Raw genomic sequence first — 18,853 nt, 5'->3', positions numbered from 1 at the left:
TTTAGTGCTGCTTGAATTGCTGTGTCCGAGCAATTAATATAGTGTATGTGTGTATTTAGAAACCACGCTACGAAATAAAAGACAGTGAAACCACAGGTCGGCAAGCGCCGACCCACAGGTCGGCAGGCGCCGACTCACAGGTCGGCAAGCTCCGACCCACAGGTCGGGAAGCGCCGACCCACAGGTCGGGAAGCGCCGACTCACAGGTCGGGAAGCGCCGACCCACAGGTCGGCAGGCGCCGACTCACAGGTCGGCAAGCTCCGACCCACAGGTCGGCAGGCTCCGACCCACAGGTCGGCAGGCGCCGACCCCACGTCCCCCGTGGGGATGATTCGTCTTTCTCAGTGGTTGTTTATATTGAGACTTAAGTGTGTTAGCCGTGTGTGTGTCTGTGTGTTTTCAGAAAGAACGCTTTGACATTATATATATATATATATATATATATATATATATATATATATATATATATATATATATATATATATATGTATGTATATAATAAACTTAGACCGCGCGTATGACAAGGTAACACAAAGAAACAGTGTAGAGTTGAATGTGTTTTATTTTATTTTTACATACAGAAAAACAGCGTAAACATTGAAGCGGTGATGAGTATTCCTAATACACAGCTCTTATTGTTGCCGACACCGGCATCGCATTTCAATATCTCCTATGTTCAAGGACGCGGACGCTTCTTGTTGGGACAATGTCTCTTGCTGTGAGGACACTCGATCATTGCGTTTCGGCATATACCGTACTGTGGTTCCACGGACACAACTGTATCCTCGTACGAGGTGTGCCACATATCCTTTGGGTTGGAGAGAAGGGGCCAGTACTGGTCCATGCTGGCGAGGGTATACCGATAATCCAGCGCTTCAATGGGCGTGGGTATTAGCGTCATGTGGCTCGGCACGTTGCATGTGACTAATAGGCCCAGTTTCTGGTAGTCTGTTTCCAACCACTTGTGAACAACAGCCACCAGCCCAGGTAGTTGTTCCGTGTGGCATAACGGAAACACATACTCGGTCTCCTCGCAGTCCCCGGGCATCATGGTTGTTTTCTCTCCATCCTCGGTTCGAATGTGCCAGCGACTGGTGGTGAGAAAGAGTGGACCTTTAGGTTGTCTGACTATAGTGCAACATACGCCTGGAACACCGGTGTATCTTAAGTGTTCCTTTGACACTTCGGGGATCTTGGGCCAGTTGTTGTCATTCCCCTCTTCATCCTGAGGCATGCGTATGCGATCGGCGATGTTGCCGTCGGGGTCTTCTTCCTCCTCATCGTCGTGCTCATCCTCCTCCTCATCCTCCTCGTCGTCCTCAGCAGGACCATTTATTACCACCGTGTGGTAACAACCTGCATCTTTATATATAGCAGCAGGCATGTTCTTTACAACTTCGTCGGGGTTTTCCGTACTAGGAAAGGCATCGGTGTACAAGTACAGATATTTGTCTTCATTATGCGTGAGATGCATATGCAGTAAATCCAGAAAGACCCTGAGCGGGATGACCACTTTATCGGCAAACAGCTGCTCACCAGCGCTGTCAACCGTGAGTAGAACCTTATGGTCAGACTTCACGGTTGGCCATGTACTCATGAAAGTCACACAGGGGAGACCTCTCGTGACATCGTAAGTGATAGTAAAGGCATTTCCAGTGTCCCAATCCCGTCTGCCCAACGTCGCTCTTCGCCACTTTTTCTTGGGTGGCAACAGACTCCCGGTCATGTCGTCCAGGGGCTGCGCGTTTGCGCGCTTACGGTTTGCGATATTCAAAGACATGGTCGCTTCAGTTGCCTGCTCTATCTATAGGTCCTTTTGGTCGGTCCACCTAAGCACTCTGAATGAACGTATCACAGCTCAATTGCGTTTTGCGACTATATGATGTGCTAGCAGGGATTGTATTTAGTGCTGTTTGAATTGCTGTGTCCGAGCCATTAATATAATGTATGTGTGAATTTAGAAACCACGCTGCGAAATAAAAGACAGTGAAACCACAGGTCGGCAAGCGCCGACCCACAGGTCGGCAGGCGCCGACTCACAGGTCGGCAAGCTCCGACCCACAGGTCGGCAGGCTCCGACCCACAGGTCGGGAAGCGCCGACCCACAGGTCGGGAAGCGCCGACTCACAGGTCGGTGGTGTCGAACCCACAGGTCGGCAAGCTCCGACCCACAGGTCGGCAGGCTCCGACCCACAGGTCGGGAAGCGCCGACCCACAGGTCGGGAAGCGCCGACTCACAGGTCGGTGGTGTCGAACCCACAGGTCGGCAAGCGCCGACTCACAGGTCGGCAGGCGCCGACTCACAGGTCGGTGGTGTCGAACCCACAGGTCGGCAAGCGCCGACTCACAGGTCGGCAGGCGCCGACCCCACGTCCCCCCGTGGGGACGATTCGTCTTTCTCAGTGGTTGTTATATTGAGACTTAAGTGTGTTAGCCACTACATAGAAAGAGAGGAGCACAGCGTGAACCTGGAAAGTTCTGGAGTAACTGGAGCGATTATGCAACTTGGATTCCTATAACAACCAGATGTGGAAGATGATCCAACTGATCCACTTGTGTTTTACCTCTACTGTATAACGCTATATATAACGCAGCAGTATACATGTGTTGTGTCTACAATAAAAGTGTAAATCTCTATTGTGTTATTCGTGTCATTTATTCTACGCTCAAAAACACACACCGATAGCTTGGACAGCACGGTATTATTTAGCATGGGGGTGGTACACGTACACTGTTGTTGGATTGATGTGAATGAAATGCACGCAGACAGTTTGTATGTACACATGGTTGGTTTATTGCTGAATAAAACATTACCTGATACACGTACACTGTTGTTGGATTGATGTGAATGAAATGCACGCAGACAGTTTGTATGTACACATGGTTGGTCTATTGCTGAATAAATCATCACCTGATACACGTACACCAAGGCTTCTTTGCTGTGAGTACCTTCCACGGCGATCCACGTACAACTCTGTGTGGGCAATAACCGATAACCGGATCATCCAAGCAAGCAATGCTACATGTACATTCTGAGAACTTTTTTAACACAGCGGGCACAGACTTTACAGGTAGTATCACAAGAAACACAGCACACATGACCGCAATCCGACAGCCAACACTTGTCCTTTCCACACGATGTGCAAGTCCTGGAGGTTACGCCTGCGGTTGTAATAGTTTTTTTGCCAACGTGTTGCTTGCAAAGAGGACATGTGATCAGCATGGCCTCTTTGTTTCCCAAAGAGGTTATGCACGCTTGGCAACAAAGGTGGCCACACTCTAGGTAGACGTCGCTTTCCTCTCGGCAGACCGTGCATTCGTAAGGGTATGTGAACACGTGATCCTCATCAGGTGGGGGAGTTGTTGTACCTACCGAGCACACGAAACAACTGTAAGCGACTATGACACACACACACACACACACACACACACACACACACACACACACACACACACACACACACACACACACAGTGTCTTACCCACAATGCACAGCTGATTGTGCTGCCACTGACAAATGGGCGACTCTCCCGAAATGGCGACATCAGCTGCGTGCACGTTATGGCCGTCATCGTAAGATGCGGCGAGTCGACAATCAGCGAGAAACCGACCGTCGTTCCTCAGCACATCGGCGATCGTGGACAGCGGGTCGCTGTAATATAACACGGTGGGTAAGGTTGGGTTGGAGTCCTCTTGGGTTAGACCATCGTCCAGGAGCGACGCGCCTCTCGGTACATTCTGCGGTGTCGTATGTATAGAGTACGGCTTGTTTTTCATGGTGCGGTGCTTTGTGCGAACTTTCAGGTGTTTCATGCGATGATCGAACGTGTCCTTAGCCCCCGCTGTGAACCGGCCAGTTATCATACCTGGAGTGGCCTCCGTGTAGATGAGGTCCATGCCATGGTCAGTCAAGGCTATACAGGGAGAGTTGGATGACAGGGACATGGTGTCGTTCCACACCGTATCACAATGTATGTCGTATCTCTTCAGCAGGTCTCGGATGCACATAGGTTCATCGCATCGGATTTGCAGCAACTTAGTATCGCCCGAGTGGCTTTTGACGAGAAGAGTCACGCTATGGGGTTCCTGCACGGGGGGGGGGGGGGAAATACATTGCAATTATTATTATTATTATTATTATTATTATTATTATTATTATTATTATTATTATTATTATTATCATTATCATCATTGTTGTTATTATGTAGACACACATAGCTTACAGTGGGTCAACAGCACCACGACACAAAATAAAACCACCTTACATGTTTACAATGCAGCTGGAAGATAGTGTGAGAATCACAGGCGGTTGTTTTGGCATCCTTCTTCCAACCCTTAGCAGCGACAAGGGCATTGCAGTCATTCACGTGTCTGTAGAACGACGAGCCGGAGCACGGAGTCGTCAGTGTAGTGTAGGTATGTGACACTGTTTTGCTTGCGTCTACATAGGAGTCGAGGATTGTATCAAACCAACCCTCCGTCATAACGACACAACTAGGGTCTACCCACAGATTTTTTGCTCGGCGTAGCAGTTGTTTCTTGATGGCATTAGCCGACAGGGTGTCGATTTGCATGCACACTATCGTCAAATGTTGAGTTGGCAGTTGATAGGCTTCTGCTTCCCATCTTGTCAGGCTCCACTTTCTAACACCTGAATCCTCGGGCGACCACACATTAATGTGAGCTTTAGGTTCCCAGCACCATCGAATGGCCAACGTTATGTACTCCATGGTTGTCAGCCAGCTATAAGTGGGGAAACAGCCTGTGGTAGTGTTTGGGTTTGTTGCACTACAAAAGAGTCTAGCTGAAAACACACTGTGTTACCTCTAAGCTACGATACTTAAATGTATCTGGGGTTGAGCAGACTCCAAGCGATCTGGTTATATTAGCAGGGGTCCAGCCGACCTGGCTACACTATCCAGCCGACCTGGCTACACTATCCAGCCGACCTGGCTACACTATCCAGCCGACCTGGCTACACTATCCAGCCGACCTGGCTACACTGTGGTGTTTGGGTTTGTTGCACTACAAAAGAGTCTAGCTGAAAACACACTGTGTTACCTCTAAGCTACGAAACTTAAATGTATCTGGGGTTGAGCAGACTCCAAGCGATCTGGTTATATTAGCACGGGTCCAGCCGACCTGGCTACACTATCCAGCCGACCTGGCTACACTATCCAGCCGACCTGGCTGCACTTTCCAGCCGACCTGGCTACACTATCCAGCCGACCTGGCTACACTATCCAGCCGACCTGGCTGCATTTTCCAGCCGACCTGGCTACACTATCCAGCCGACCTGGCTGCACTATCCAGCCGACCTGGCTACACTATCCAGCCGACCTGGCTGCACTATCCAGCCGACCTGGCTGCACTATCCAGCCGACCTGGCTGCACTATCCAGCCGACCTGGCTACACTTTCCAGCCGACCTGGCTACACTATCCAGCCGACCTGGCTACACTATCCAGCCGACCTGGCTACACTATCCAGCCGACCTGGCTGCACTATCCAGCCGACCTGGCTGCATTTTCCAGCCGACCTGGCTGCATTTTCCAGCCGACCTGGCTACACTATCCAGCCGACCTGGCTACACTATCCAGCCGACCTGGCTACACTATCCAGCCGACCTGGCTGCACTATCCAGCCGACCTGGCTGCATTTTCCAGCCGACCTGGCTGCATTTTCCAGCCGACCTGGCTGCATTTTCCAGCCGACCTGGCTGCATTTTCCAGCCGACCTGGCTACACTATCCAGCCGACCTGGCTACACTATCCAGCCGACCTGGCTACACTATCCAGCCGACCTGGCTGCATTTTCCAGCCGACCTGGCTACACTATCCAGCCGACCTGGGGTATAATCTCATTGTGAAGAACGTGTGATGATAGCATTGGACATTCTCGGTGGATCACTGAGAAAATATGGCCATGTTAAGCTGGTTGTCCTTGTGTGTGTTGTGCACTCCAATAATGTCTTTGTCTCTTGACTCAAAAGGTTTGTAGTCACTCCTAAAACACTATTGTTGACGTGCATGTTTGTGAACTCGCTTGAACGCCGTTTTGTTTCCTGGATGAAAGACATTGTACATTGTACATAGAACGAACGTAATGTTGTAACCTTTATGCGAATAACTAACCAAATGTGTTTCTCTCGTTTAGCTGACACATACGTAACGGCGATATGTGGACAAGACGTGGTTCTTCGCTGTCAGGATACTACAGCGAGTCCAGTTATTCTGGTGGAGTGGCGGAAATCAACCGTATCCAGTTGTTACCTGTACTTCTTTCGAAATCTACGTTCTTACGACAACTACCAGTGTGACATGTTTAAAGGCCGAGTGAAGCTGCTCGAGCCGTCCGTGGGAAACGCAAACTGGTCTGTGATTCTAAGGAACGTCAGTGTAGCCGACACAGGGCTATATACGTGTGAGCTTACAGCCAGAAACACAACAACTGGCCAGATTGTAGAGTCCGAGGGACGTGTCAACCTCACAGTCTCAGAGCTCACAACGGCTCCTTTTTCACACTCTCCACAACCTAGAGGCCGCCCTGGTATAATAGCAGCCCTGATCCTGTTGCTGACCGTCATCGCCGTGTTGTGTGGTGTAGTGTGGATCCGCACAAACCAAAAACACAAGACCCCTGAGGGCGAAACGTGTTCCAATGTATGAGTCTGACCACGTAATGAAATGTATCTGTACCAAGGGTTTTGCAGAGGTACTTGTTGGTATCATGTATAAAAAAAATAAAGACACTGTGCTGCAATGTGTAATGGTTGTTATTTTATTTGTCAAATACAGTCAAACACCACGCTTCACACTCGTGCTGACACACCACATGTCTACACAACCAAAGCCCCCGCTTGGGGGGTTACAGTCTCCAACCAGCGGTCTGGGAAGATACCGAAGGCGTGTAGGTTGTACACGGCCAGAATCAACGATATGCTGGCCTTCGCCTCGTCGGGTAGTTGTGGGCATTCAAAGAGGCATCTGAGCGCACCCACCTTCCCCTCGGTGGTTTCATACATGTGATATAGCATATATTCTTCATCGGGTAAGATCAGCTGTTCTTGAACCATGAGGTCGACTGCGTCATCTACAGTCGTGATTTTGTCCAGGAAGCTGCGTTCTCTGACTGCACGTCGGAACCTCGGCAGCGACGAGCCGATCATCTGCTCGACAGCGCCGGTTAACTTGAACTGTGTCAGTTTTCGTTCTGCGGAGATATAGACATAAGTATACAAGCAACAAGGTGTTCGTTCAACACAATGTTTTGTTTTTTTTTATTTGCAACGAAAAGAAATACAGTACCTGTCTTTCCCTGCGGTCCCCGGTCCACCAAGTCCTGGTAAAAGTAGGGATTGAGTTCATGGACCGCTGACAGTAACACTTTGGCTCGGACCTCATCCTGCAAGCTGTATTCGACAAGGGCACGTAGGCGATGCACATGGTTTGGTATTTTCGTCATAGCAGTTGCATCTAGGTCCTGGTCCCCGTCGGTGTATCTGTCAAAAATACTTTCGGTTATGTGAGTGCACCGCTCTGCAATGTCATGTTGACACGACCTGAGTTGTTCTACAGCCATAACTGTATCGTACGTGGGGTGGCGGTGTATGTATATACGCGGATGGTTATTCGAGAGATATAGCAATAGCTGGCTACACTATCCAGCCGACCTGGCTACACTATCCAGCCGACCTGGCTACATTTTCCAGCCGACCTGGCTACACTATCCAGCCGACCTGGCTACACTATCCAGCCGACCTGGCTACACTATCCAGCCGACCTGGCTACATTTTCCAGCCGACCTGGCTACACTTTCCAGCCGACCTGGCTACACTTTCCAGCCGACCTGGCTACACTATCCAGCCGACCTGGCTACATTTTTCAGCCGACCTGGCTACACTATCCAGCCGACCTGGTTGCATTTTCCAGCCGACCTGGCTACACTTTCCAGCCGACCTGGCTACACTATCCAGCCGACCTGGCTACACTTTCCAGCCGACCTGGCTACAGTTTCCAGCCGACCTGGCTACAGTATCCAGCCGACCTGGCTACATTTTCCAGCCGACCCAGGGTTCCAGGCAACCTGTAACTCTGGGCTGGCCTACCCAGAACAAGAGCTTATTTAACAGAACAGCACAGGGTAGCAGACTTGTGCTGTGTCTACAGTCATGTCCTTGGCAAATAAGCACATCATAGCCGGCATTGTACGCCCCACAACCCCGGACGCCAAGCGGGCACTACCGCGGGCCGTGTACATGAAGCGTTTCCATGTAAGCAAATGGAAATGCGTACAGGATCAGCAAACCAAGACGCTGGCGGTGGTGCACGCATTGGTGCCCGAAAGGAAGTTATTTGCTTACTGCCAAAGGGTACAAAGAACCTTCCTCTCCTGGTTACCACCGTACAACAAGAATTTGTGTTCAAAGTTATCGCTTCAAGACATTCTGGACTGCGAACTCGATTGCGGGGCCGTTTACTTTATCAACACCGTAGACTTCACCGGCCCCGATCCGAGTGATAGGGATTACGCCGAAAGGTCTTGCACCGAGCCTACATTCGGCTTACAGATCCAAAGCTACAATGGAACCGTGCCCACTGGACGTCCTAACTCGTGGGAGACCACGCGTGCACCTGTCATGGACGATCACACCCGACGTGAAATGGGGCTACCTCCCCGCCTTGTGTCTTCTGCTACAGTGCCCGCCGCGGCACAAAGACCTGGGCCTGGGAGCTACAGGGCGGATGGGCCGTCCGTGTCGCAGGAGGTATCGACGTGGACGGACCATCCGTGCAGGAGGCAATCGACGTGGACGGACCGTCCGCGTTGCAGGCGACAATCGACGCATCTTTCAACGAACCCCAACGGTCAACGTCCTCTACGCCTTCTGTGTCAATCGGAAGACCTACGGACCTATACACGTGTCCCTGTTGTTACGAACGGACACACATGTGTGTGTTTAACTGTGGACACGTTGCATGTGAGAATTGCATCCTGAAAAGCGTGACAGTGTCAGGGTTGCGAAGGTGTTTCTACTGTAAAAGCCGGTGGACGTGGTACCGGTTCGTCCGTATGAGTAGCGTGTCACAGGATGTAATCTGTTCGGATTGTGCTAAGGCTAAGATGTACATCAAGCCTTGCGGTCACGCTAGCTGCGAATGTCCTAATCCTGTTTGTTCAGAATGTGTACGCGGAGAAACGGTCAGGTTGTATCTTTAAGTGTAACATGTGTCACGCGTAGACATAGTCTTGCGCACCTGTACTCTACAACGTTTTAGCAAGAGAATGGGCGTGTGTTTGCTTGCATTGTGATGTTTGTACATGTATGTGTTGACATTGTAATCACCATTTGTCAAATAAAACAAAAAAAAAAACCAAAAAAACCCACAAAGGTGTCATCGGCTATGTATGAGTACGTGTGCTGTGTAATACCAAAACGTTCACAGACTCAGTTTATAGTACGTACAAGACAAAACTGTATTTGGTTTTATGTACAGTCTGCGGTAGTAACAACAGATGTGATCTTTGTCTTTGGTGTGTCTTTGGACATTTTACAATTTGAACTTGATCTACAACACTGTGATTGATATTAAACCAACAACAATAAAAAGAGACTTTGGTATCCTACACAGGCGTGAATCTTTATTGCTGTTTTTTTTTGCACACTACAACAACAACAACAGAATAGCACTACATCATATAACCAGTTGGTGAATTGTACAGGTTTGAATTTCTGGTGACATATTCCCGCGGCACTGCCATGTTGGTCACAACGTCCGTCATATCCGAGGGGTCAGAGTCACTGTGTTCTTTTTCGTGTTTCCCTCGCAGTACGGATGCCGTAAGTATCATGGTGACCACGTACATCGCGTATATGATGATGTTGAACACCGCAATAGCACATTCGACGTTATGCGACCTATGCTCGTTACTGGTGAGGGGACGATATAGCAACTCCATGCACCCTGCGATCACGGCCATAAACAGTTCCACGTTCATCATCGCCAAGCACGCGTACACAGTCATGGTGCTCCGTGTGACAGGGTTGGTAGAAGTGGCGGCCGAAGCGTCGACCTTCCGTTTGCTGATTGCGGCGAAGTAACTTAGCACTATGCTCACCACCATGGCAAGGCACCCTAGGACGACCAGAGCAATCCCAGCGTGAATGTAAGCGTATCTGTGCTCTTGGTTACTGTCGTCGTCGTTGTCGTACGTCAGCTTGGACGAATGCTTATGGTCGAGGAAATACATGATGTTATTTGGTAGCGTCAGGAAACCCACGATGAGAGATGTTATGACAGCAATCGAGCTTCCGAGGCGGCCTGTGAATCGCGCCATGGACGAGGCTGCGGCGCCCGACACGGGCGCAAATTTTGCCGCGAACATGTCTTTGCCGTTCGACACGAGCGACTTTAACGCGGGCATTCTCTTGCGGTTCATCGTCGTTGCGTGTAACGTGTCTGGCGAACGTGCGGGGTTTTTTTTTTTTAGTATCTACTGACTATTAGTACACCATGTCGGCCGATACGCAACGCTTTGCCGAACTGGCCGCTGTTAGTTTTGCTCTGCGCGACGATGTTAGGAAACGCGACGATCGAATTCAAGACCGTGTCAGGCTGCCTGCACGCGAAGTCGACGAATGACCATCGGTGGTACAAAGTGCAAGGCATAACGAGAACGCTGGACTCTATGGCTCAGCAGAGAAGGCGAGGAAACCATAACCTGATAAACATGGACGTGTTCACACGAGCGCTGCAAGACCGACACAGCAACCCCGAAAGTAAGTTGGACTGGGTCGTCGACTACATCAAACAACTGAACGTCTCCGAGAGCAAGGCTTCAGAGTTTCAGGCTGGTGTGCTGCGGATATTTACGTATAGCAAAGTCCCTAGCGTAGCGGCGTGTAGACGGGTGTGGGATAAAACACGTATGTCAACGCACATCGGAGTGGCGGTGGACGCGGATTGCAAAGATGTATTCAACGGGAAAAAAACCAAACCCCAGGTCGGTCCAGTTTCCCAACTTATCCTCACGCAACTAGAGGCCTTGCACCTGCGTCCGATTTGCGGAGGCTTACGAGTGGCCGGCATACCGTCCCCCGACCGCTGCTCGGGTGCAAAAAAGCGGTACACGTACCATAACCGCTGTGTAGCCGGGTGTAAGGGCATACAGCCAGACTGGGGGTTCTACACCGAAATCGACATGGTTGCGTACGACACGGTCACAAACACAGTGGCGTTGCTAGAGCTCAAGACCAGGCATAACGACGTTCTAGATAAAGCGACGCTATGGCGTTATAACACCCAGCTGTGGCTGACGTGGGTGATGTTTTCCGTCACCTACCCCAGCGCGGCTCAGCGCTCCGCCGCCCACTTGGTCATAGTGAGACCCGGGACGAATTTGGTTAGAATACGGAGCTGTACCAAGCCCACCGTATCGAAAAGCATGAGGCGTAATTTCCCTTGGCTGACATGTTTCTGCACACAGGTTCTCAACTGTCTAGCTCCTACTTGTGTGCACATGAGGTCATATAACAGAAGCGATACTATGTACACGGAGGACCTTTGCTCACAAGTCAACCCGGGAGATCTAAGCCACAGGAACATATGTTTCAACGAAGAAAAGAAGAAACTTAAACTCGACAAAGTGCACTCCGACCAACAGCCTCCGCAGCAGCCGACACAAAGCGTGCCTGATCACTGAAGTGTGTGTGTGTGTGTGTGTGTGTGTGTGTGTGTGTGTGTGTGTGTGTGTGTGCCCATGTGTGTGCCCGTGAGTGTGCCCATGTGTGTGCCCGTGAGTGCGGCTGCTATAATAACGCCAGTCAGGCCGCGACGAGTTGATAGGACGTCTGACAATGGGACTGAAGAACCAGGCGCTGCACGTTATGCTCGCGAATCCCCATCTATCGCCGTTCGATGTGATAGAGCGACCCACGGAACGATACGACTGGATGTTAATCGACCATTTGATAATGAGATTTAAGGTCAAGGCTAGCGACTACGTGGAAGGAGATCGGCTAGCGTCCATCGAAAACATGGCAAGAACACTGGCGGAACATTACAATCGAGACAGATGGACGTCAGAGTGTCTGATTCTGGTAAAGGACGGACGGGGAGCGCAAAAGCCGGCGGTTAGAGAAACCAGAGACCGCTACCCGCTTGCGCCCCACCTGGATTTCTGTAGACGGAACGCGGACGCTATAGACTATCTCACCTTGAAACTGCTACGCGACACCAACGTGGCAAAAAAGGCAGTGTTTCTGGTCACCGGACGGGACTGGGGTTCTTCCCGTGACATCTTGTGTGAATCTAACAACGAAGACGTGGTGTTGCATCTGAAAAATGAAGTCGACGGCATCGGAACCGTAGCCAGACCGCCCGGAGTCCACGGGGCGTACGTGGCGTCGTTTGCGAATCGACCTCTGGAGGGACACCTCGTGTTTCTGGACGGCGCGTGCCGGAAGAGCTCGAGCACAGAGGCCGATACTCTGATGGTAGAACTGGCCAACGCTCTTCCGGGCACTGTTCTGGTATGCACGGCAGACTCAGACGTGATAGCCGTGCTCACGGCTTGCGGGCGCGAAGGGCTCACACTGCGGTTGGCCAACACGAGCTACGACAGCAATCGACCGATGCACAGCTCCGCGTTTGGCGACCTGCTCGCGGAGGCGCCCACGGTTGGCGGTTTACGGATAACTGACGCGGACTTCGAAGCCCGCAGGCCCAGATTCCGTGCGCTGTACGACATTGCGGAAGACGACGATCACCTCGGGGAAGAAGAGCTCGAGCTCCTGCACGGAGAGTGGGAAAGTCTCGTGGCGGACAAAGACCAAGACTCCACGTTGCCGCAACGATTAGCTAGGTATTTCTATCTGAGTGGAATACGAGGCTCCGTGTACGGCGAATTTCTCACCAGAGTGTTCAAGTTAAATGCAACGGATAAAGCCGAAGTTGCGCGCAAGATACTAGCACGCCTTGCCGTGGTGGGTCCGCGGGGGTTGAAATCGAAATCGGCATTCGTTGACACTTTTGAGTTGTTACCCGCATGTCACGACGCCGTGGCCTCTGAGGGCTCTGCTGTGAATAACAAACGATGTGGGGGAGAGCTCACTGCGGAGGACGACGCGTGTGTCGCGAGCTCAAAGCGACTACTCGAACGCATGAAAAAACTTAGCAAGCTGTACATGGAAGGCAAGGTGCCTCGCTTCAGTCACGGCAGGTACCTGCGACTGACCAAAATGGGCTCTCATCTGTACGTTCGCGTCAAGCAAGACGTCGCGAAGTACCGGCGGCTAAAACATAAACTCCTCGTCCTTCTTATCCTGTTCGGTACGGATTACACCCGCACGTTCCGAGGACTCGGACCCAAGGGGCTTCTAAAGGTTGGTGCGAACGATCGGTTCGCGAGCTGGTGTGACGATCTAAAGGCTGCGTGGGATAACGAAGATCGCGCCGCATCTTTGGAACAGTACCACGTTCTTTATAAGACATTGGCTTTCATGGCTAAGATCCCTGACAAAACGCAAGCCAGTTGGACTCCGACGCGATCGTCGCTGACGTTCAGAACCATGAAATATGTGTACGACCTGTGGAGCTTGACGCATCCAAAAGGAAGCGAAGCTTATGGTTTCCGTGTAGACGAGAACAGTGTTATGACTTTTGCCGAAACGGCGTAAGTTTTGGGGTGGCTGCGTTGTGCTACGTATGAAAGTTGTGTGTTTATGTACATGGGGGGGGTGGTATGTATCTGTGTGCTAATAAAATTGGGAATAAACCGAGCCTATGACTTGTGTGTGTGTAATTTCTGTTTATTTCACAATCATCAATTCCAACGTACAACACTCGAAATGCTTTACAAAGGCAGCTAATAACAGCAAACATCACACACACTTTCAGGGTCACGTTTTCCGTACTCTTATTCAGCAGTCAGTCGATCCGCATGCAAACCGTGCTCGCCTCCCAGTCATCCAGGCCGTATATGTGCATGTTGTGTGAGAGCAGTATAAGGCTAATGCTGTGTTTAGTAACCGCTGGTATATCCGGATTATGGAGCAGCATGCGAATCATGTCCAGCATTGCATTTTCACACGCATCAATTATGTATTCTCTATCATGTTGATAAACTGTCTGCCACTTGTAGCACGTAAACTGAATATCCAGCAGCCGTGAATTGCCCCTGCGGAACACGACGTCAAAGTCTTCGTATTCTTCTGTCAGTATCACGCGTTCTGCGAACATGTGGTCCACGGCTGCCAGGATCTCGGTGACTTTGGGTAAGAAGCTGTAGTCGGCGAGGGCTTTCGATACTCGGTCGAGCCCGCTTCCAAGCGCTGACTGCGCGTCCTCCGTTAAGGTGTGAGTGGCTTTGGTTCGCTCTAGTGGAAAGCAACAGACAGGGCGACTTAGCATTTAACGTTTAAAAGTCAGCGTGTAACGTGTCATCTTACGAGTTATAGTACCTGGGGGACCTTTTGTCCCGTGCTTTTCCATGCTCTCGTACAACTCCTTGTTGTTAGTCTGCACTATACGAAGAAACTTAGCGGCCCGCTCTTCGTTCTCCAAACAGTGATCGATGATCGTACGGGTTTTCCTCACTAGGTTCGGGGTGGAGAGTAACTTGCACTCCAAGCGGTAGCCTTGGAACGCTTCCGAGGCGTCCTCAACTATGTCGGATAACGATTCGTAGCACTCGGCTATGTCGTGCCTGTACGCTTCGAGTTTCTCTAGGCTCATGTTCGCGATCCAAGCTTAGCCTTAGAAAGCTTGTGATGACTACTCGTTCCCGGTCGGCTACTGTGTCTCAGCTGGCTACTTATCTCAATCGGCTACTCGTGCGACGGCTGTATAAGGCTGATGCCGTCTACTAGCCGCTGGTGTATCTGGATTATGGAGCAACTTGTGTGTAAATCCCAGTCGGTCGCTGTAGCCAGGTCGGCTGGGTAATGTAGCCACCAGGTCGGCTGGGTAATGTAGCCAGGTCAGCTGGGTAATGTAGCCTGGTCGGCCGGGTAATGTAGCCTGGTCGGCCGGATAATGTAGCCGGGTAGGCTGAATAATGTGGCTGAATAATGTGGCTGGGTAGGCTGCATAATGTATCCAGGTCGGCTGACTAAGTCGGCCGGTGCCGTAGGTCGGCCACCTTGTTATTTTGGAGTAGGAGTGGGGGCTTTAGGTGTAACATATAGTGCTTTAGGTGTAACATATAGTGGTTATATGTATAATAAATAACATATCACACTGAGCAAAGTGATCGTGTTCGTTTATTATTTTTTCATTGTTTCAAATACACACAAAGAGCAAAGAGCATTGTGACATGGCAACAAACATACACAGTTTCACAGCGGTACAATGATCCACGTGTGTTGAATACATAACATGGCCTACAAACGAATGTCATTTCTTGTCAAAATATTTCAACAGTGTACCTTTGCTATTGCTCACACGGGTACGTTTCGCGGCGGGCTCGCCATGATCAGAATGTGTTGCGAGGGGTGGTCGGTCAGAGCAAGGTTGCAGTGTTTGGCTGACATCGATTGCTTTTGCCAGCGACTCTAAATATTTGATCATGACGCTACTTTGAGGACCAGGGCACGGTTTTTCTTTTCTGCGCACGGCTGACATAGTGGCCACGGTGTCACAGGGGCAATCGGCGTTTGTAGTTACACACCTCGACCCGGCTCACATAGCAACGATGTGTCCACAAAAGTCCACGCTGTCCTCTAGATCACCGTCGGACTCTACGGGTGCCACTGGGTCTTCCGCAGGGCGATGTGAATCCACAGCAGCGTGGTCGATGTACTCGTCTTCGATGTACTCGTATTCTGTAGGGGCGCTCGTTCTTCGGCGTTTAATCTCTGGAGACTTACACGCACTGGACCCGTCGTCCGTGCTTGAGCTCAGTCTTGGGCGTTTAATCTTTGGAGACTTGCACTTGCTCTCGGGATTACTGGCGTCCGAATCCGAATGAAAAGAAGGTGACTTTCTCCGACGCTTGCCTGGACCTTTCGCTCGATCGCCCTTGTGCTGCTTCTTCCTGCTGGTTGTTGTCTTACGGCTTAAGCGATCAATCGGCGTTTCCTTTACCTTTCTAGGTGGTGACTTTGTAGGAGACTTTGCGGGCGACTTGCTAGTGAACTTTGCACTTGTCGTCGGTCGATCGTCACCATCAGTGTCATCTTCATCGCCGTGGTGTTTGCGTCGTCGCTTTTCTATTCTCGCCGGGGCGGGTTCCTCCTCCTCCTCCTCGGAGTCAGAGGAAAATAACGCGCCTTTATGCACACCAGAGTGTTCGGGGATGTCGTGGTCCGACTCAGCGTCAGAGTCGTCAGCGCGACGGCGGCGGTCAATTCGACCGAAGGCTATCTGTTTCACAGGGCCGCAAGCGTCAGAGTCACTCTCTACGATGCTGTAATCGTCCTCGCTCCTGTCGTCAATGAAGTCGTCCTCCAAGTCGTATTGATCTAGACGCTTGTCATCATCGTATCTGCCCGACAATTCATCCTTGTCATACTCCTCCGTGGCCAGCAACTCTTCGCCTTGGGCCGCTGTGTAATCGTACTCCCCTTCTTCTTCGTCCTGGCCAGATTCCTCATCGGCGTCATCCTCGCAGCTCATTGCTTCCTGGCAAAGCAATTCTTCTCTGTCAGCGTTGGAGCGGGACGTTTTGTTGGCTCTGCTTTTCTTGTTGCACTGATCACGGTCCACCAGCGTGGTCTTTGTTGCGAGCGTACGCGCAAAAGCTCGTTTGCCTTTTCTTGCCTCGGATGAAATTGTGGCCTTTGTTGCGGGTGCACGCGTGAAAGCTCGTTTGATTTTGCTTATCCAGTTTTTGGTCGATATGGCGCCCAAGCGGTCGATCAGAGCCAAACTCAGTTTATCTTGTAAACCGTGGGCGTTCAGCTGTTCTACCACGATGGGATTGCTAGACACCCATTGTTCCAACACCAAACTGTATTTCTCGTGCAGCAGCGTTTTCTCCAAGCCGAGAACGCTGCACACAGCTTCTCGTCTTGTGTTATCTGCGTACAACCAAGCTGCGCTTTGTAATAGAGTCCCTATGTTTCTGACCCACGTGCCCAAAGGGGGGTTGTCAGGCACGATCATAGAAAAGCACCAGGGTTTTTGGGACGGTGATACCGGTCCGGTTGCGACGTCGACGTCGCGTCTCGACGCTTTTTCTGACCTAGGCGAGGCAGATCCGACTGAGACGTTCGACGCTTTGCGGTTGGAGTTACCGTCGTCCGGCGGCGTGTTGCTGTTGTCGTCGTTGTCGTCGTCGTCGATATCGTCGGCGGTCTTGGTGTTCTTCTTCAGCTTGTTAATTTTGTTGTGGTACACCCTCAGGTTGTGGAAGAGCACTTTCATGTTGCTATAATCTCTGCCTCTAGCAGTGTCTTTCGGAGCCGGTGTGTCTTTTATCAGCTGTTGCCACTTCTTAAAGGTGTCGTTTATGTTGTGGGTGCCCAAGTTCCTGAACAGGTCTCTCGTTGCATGCCTTTGCGCTTTGTTGATGACACCGCTGTTCGACGCTCTAATCCGCCTGTCGATGCTGGCCAGGGCGCGCCAGTCTTCCTTGAACTGTTGCTGCAGTAAAGCAATGTTGTTCCTATGAATCTGCGCGCGATACGCGCCGTCTTCGTTGTAGCACTCGTAGGCTCGAACGTACTGGTTGGCTTTTTGCGTATTACACAGTAACAGCTCTGCAACAGCAAACGCATTGGGCACCCTGTCGTCCATTAGCTTGATGCCCAGATCCACTATCTCGCACATTATCGGCTCTTCGATCGCGCAGGCCACGTGTTTTGGGGTGTAGTTACACCAGTTGCTGGCGGGAGGGCTCACCCGTTTTAGGAACGCGGTAAGCGCAGGATTGGTTATGTCCTGATGCAACTCGGGTCCGGCCAGGAAAGTCTCTCTGCCGCTGAGCTCGTTTAGCAGTGTGTAGCAACACTGCAGCAGCTCTCCGCTACCTTTTACGCAGGAGTGTTTCAAGGCCCTGCAAAAGCGTGCGGTGGTAGATATGTATAACGTTCGCTTGTCCTTCTGCTGGTCGCGCAACGAAACCACCGGTGTCATGTTACCTCGCTTACGGCCCACCACGCGTGCCGTGCGTCTGAAGTACACAGTTTTGGCCACGCCGGCGTGACACGTGAATCTCGACAGATCGCATATCACGTCCACGTCCGAGAAACAGTCCACGCTTCCCGGTCGTTTACTGACTTGCAGGTCAGCTGACTCAGTGTCCAGTACACAACACATGGGTTCCACATCAGCAATGGTGTCTCCGGTTTCCCCACACGTCTGCGTAGCAGACGTTCTGTCATTGTCCTCTCCGCTGCGTAACAACTGCATCGGTTGTATGTGCTTGAACGATGGAGTGAGAGCATCCGGATGAGTGGGGACTTCTAGAGACATGTCCCAGAACTCATATCTATCGCCCGTTATGTCCTTTAACAGGTTTAAGCTTTGGACACCCGGCACGATTAGGACCTGCTGCATGAAATAAGCAGCGCTCCCGCTCATCAAATTCACCGTGTACGTGCCCAACATCGATCTGGGCTTGTCACAGAACCGTAGCTCTAACTCCTTGTCCGTTTGGGACCACATTGTCACGACCGGTATGACAACGCGGTCCTCTGCGACGGACTTCAACGCTGTAGAGGGTATGTAAAAGAGGGTGTAGTTTTTCAAAGCCAACATTAGCTGTTTCATACCGGCCCTGTCTTCGGTTGACATACATTCTAAGCCATCGGCTCGCAAGTCCATAATATCCATCAAAGCAGTCAAAAGCGACTTGGAAGGGTTTTGTTTGAAACGGCCGATGTCTTCGATCACCATGTCTCTGACGATTT

The 18,853-nt window shown here is 51.0% G+C and overlaps 1 protein-coding gene across 1 annotated transcript; it reads right to left on the bottom strand.

The window, feature by feature from the left end:
* Positions 1-2,725: 2,725 nt before the first annotated feature.
* Positions 2,726-4,826, bottom strand: LOC145421539 (uncharacterized). The gene is made up of 3 exons (XM_080292007.1): positions 4,267-4,826; positions 3,484-4,087; positions 2,726-3,370 (listed from the first exon to the last, which is right to left on the bottom strand). The coding sequence occupies exons 1-3, from the start codon at positions 4,729-4,731 to the stop codon at positions 3,021-3,023; spliced, it is 1,419 nt and encodes a 472-aa protein (XP_080148133.1). The 5' UTR covers positions 4,732-4,826; the 3' UTR covers positions 2,726-3,020.
* Between the last annotated feature and the right edge of the window lie 14,027 nt (positions 4,827-18,853).

This window comes from Astatotilapia calliptera, chromosome 17 (genome assembly GCF_964374335.1).
Source record: "Astatotilapia calliptera chromosome 17, fAstCal68.1, whole genome shotgun sequence".
Lineage (NCBI taxonomy): Eukaryota > Metazoa > Chordata > Actinopteri > Cichliformes > Cichlidae > Astatotilapia > Astatotilapia calliptera.
Note: the sequence above shows the minus strand (reverse complement) of the source record. Positions and strands in the feature narration are given on the sequence as shown.

Coding starts and splice junctions, on each gene's coding strand:
- LOC145421539 (XM_080292007.1), bottom strand. CDS start 4,731: ATGGAGTACATAACGTTGGCCATTCGATGGTGCTGGGAACCTAAAGCT. Junction 4,088..4,266: donor TCCAGCTGCATTGTAAACAT/GTAAGGTGGTTT, acceptor CCCCCCGTGCAG/GAACCCCATAGCGTGACTCT. Junction 3,371..3,483: donor CAATCAGCTGTGCATTGTGG/GTAAGACACTGT, acceptor TGTGCTCGGTAG/GTACAACAACTCCCCCACCT.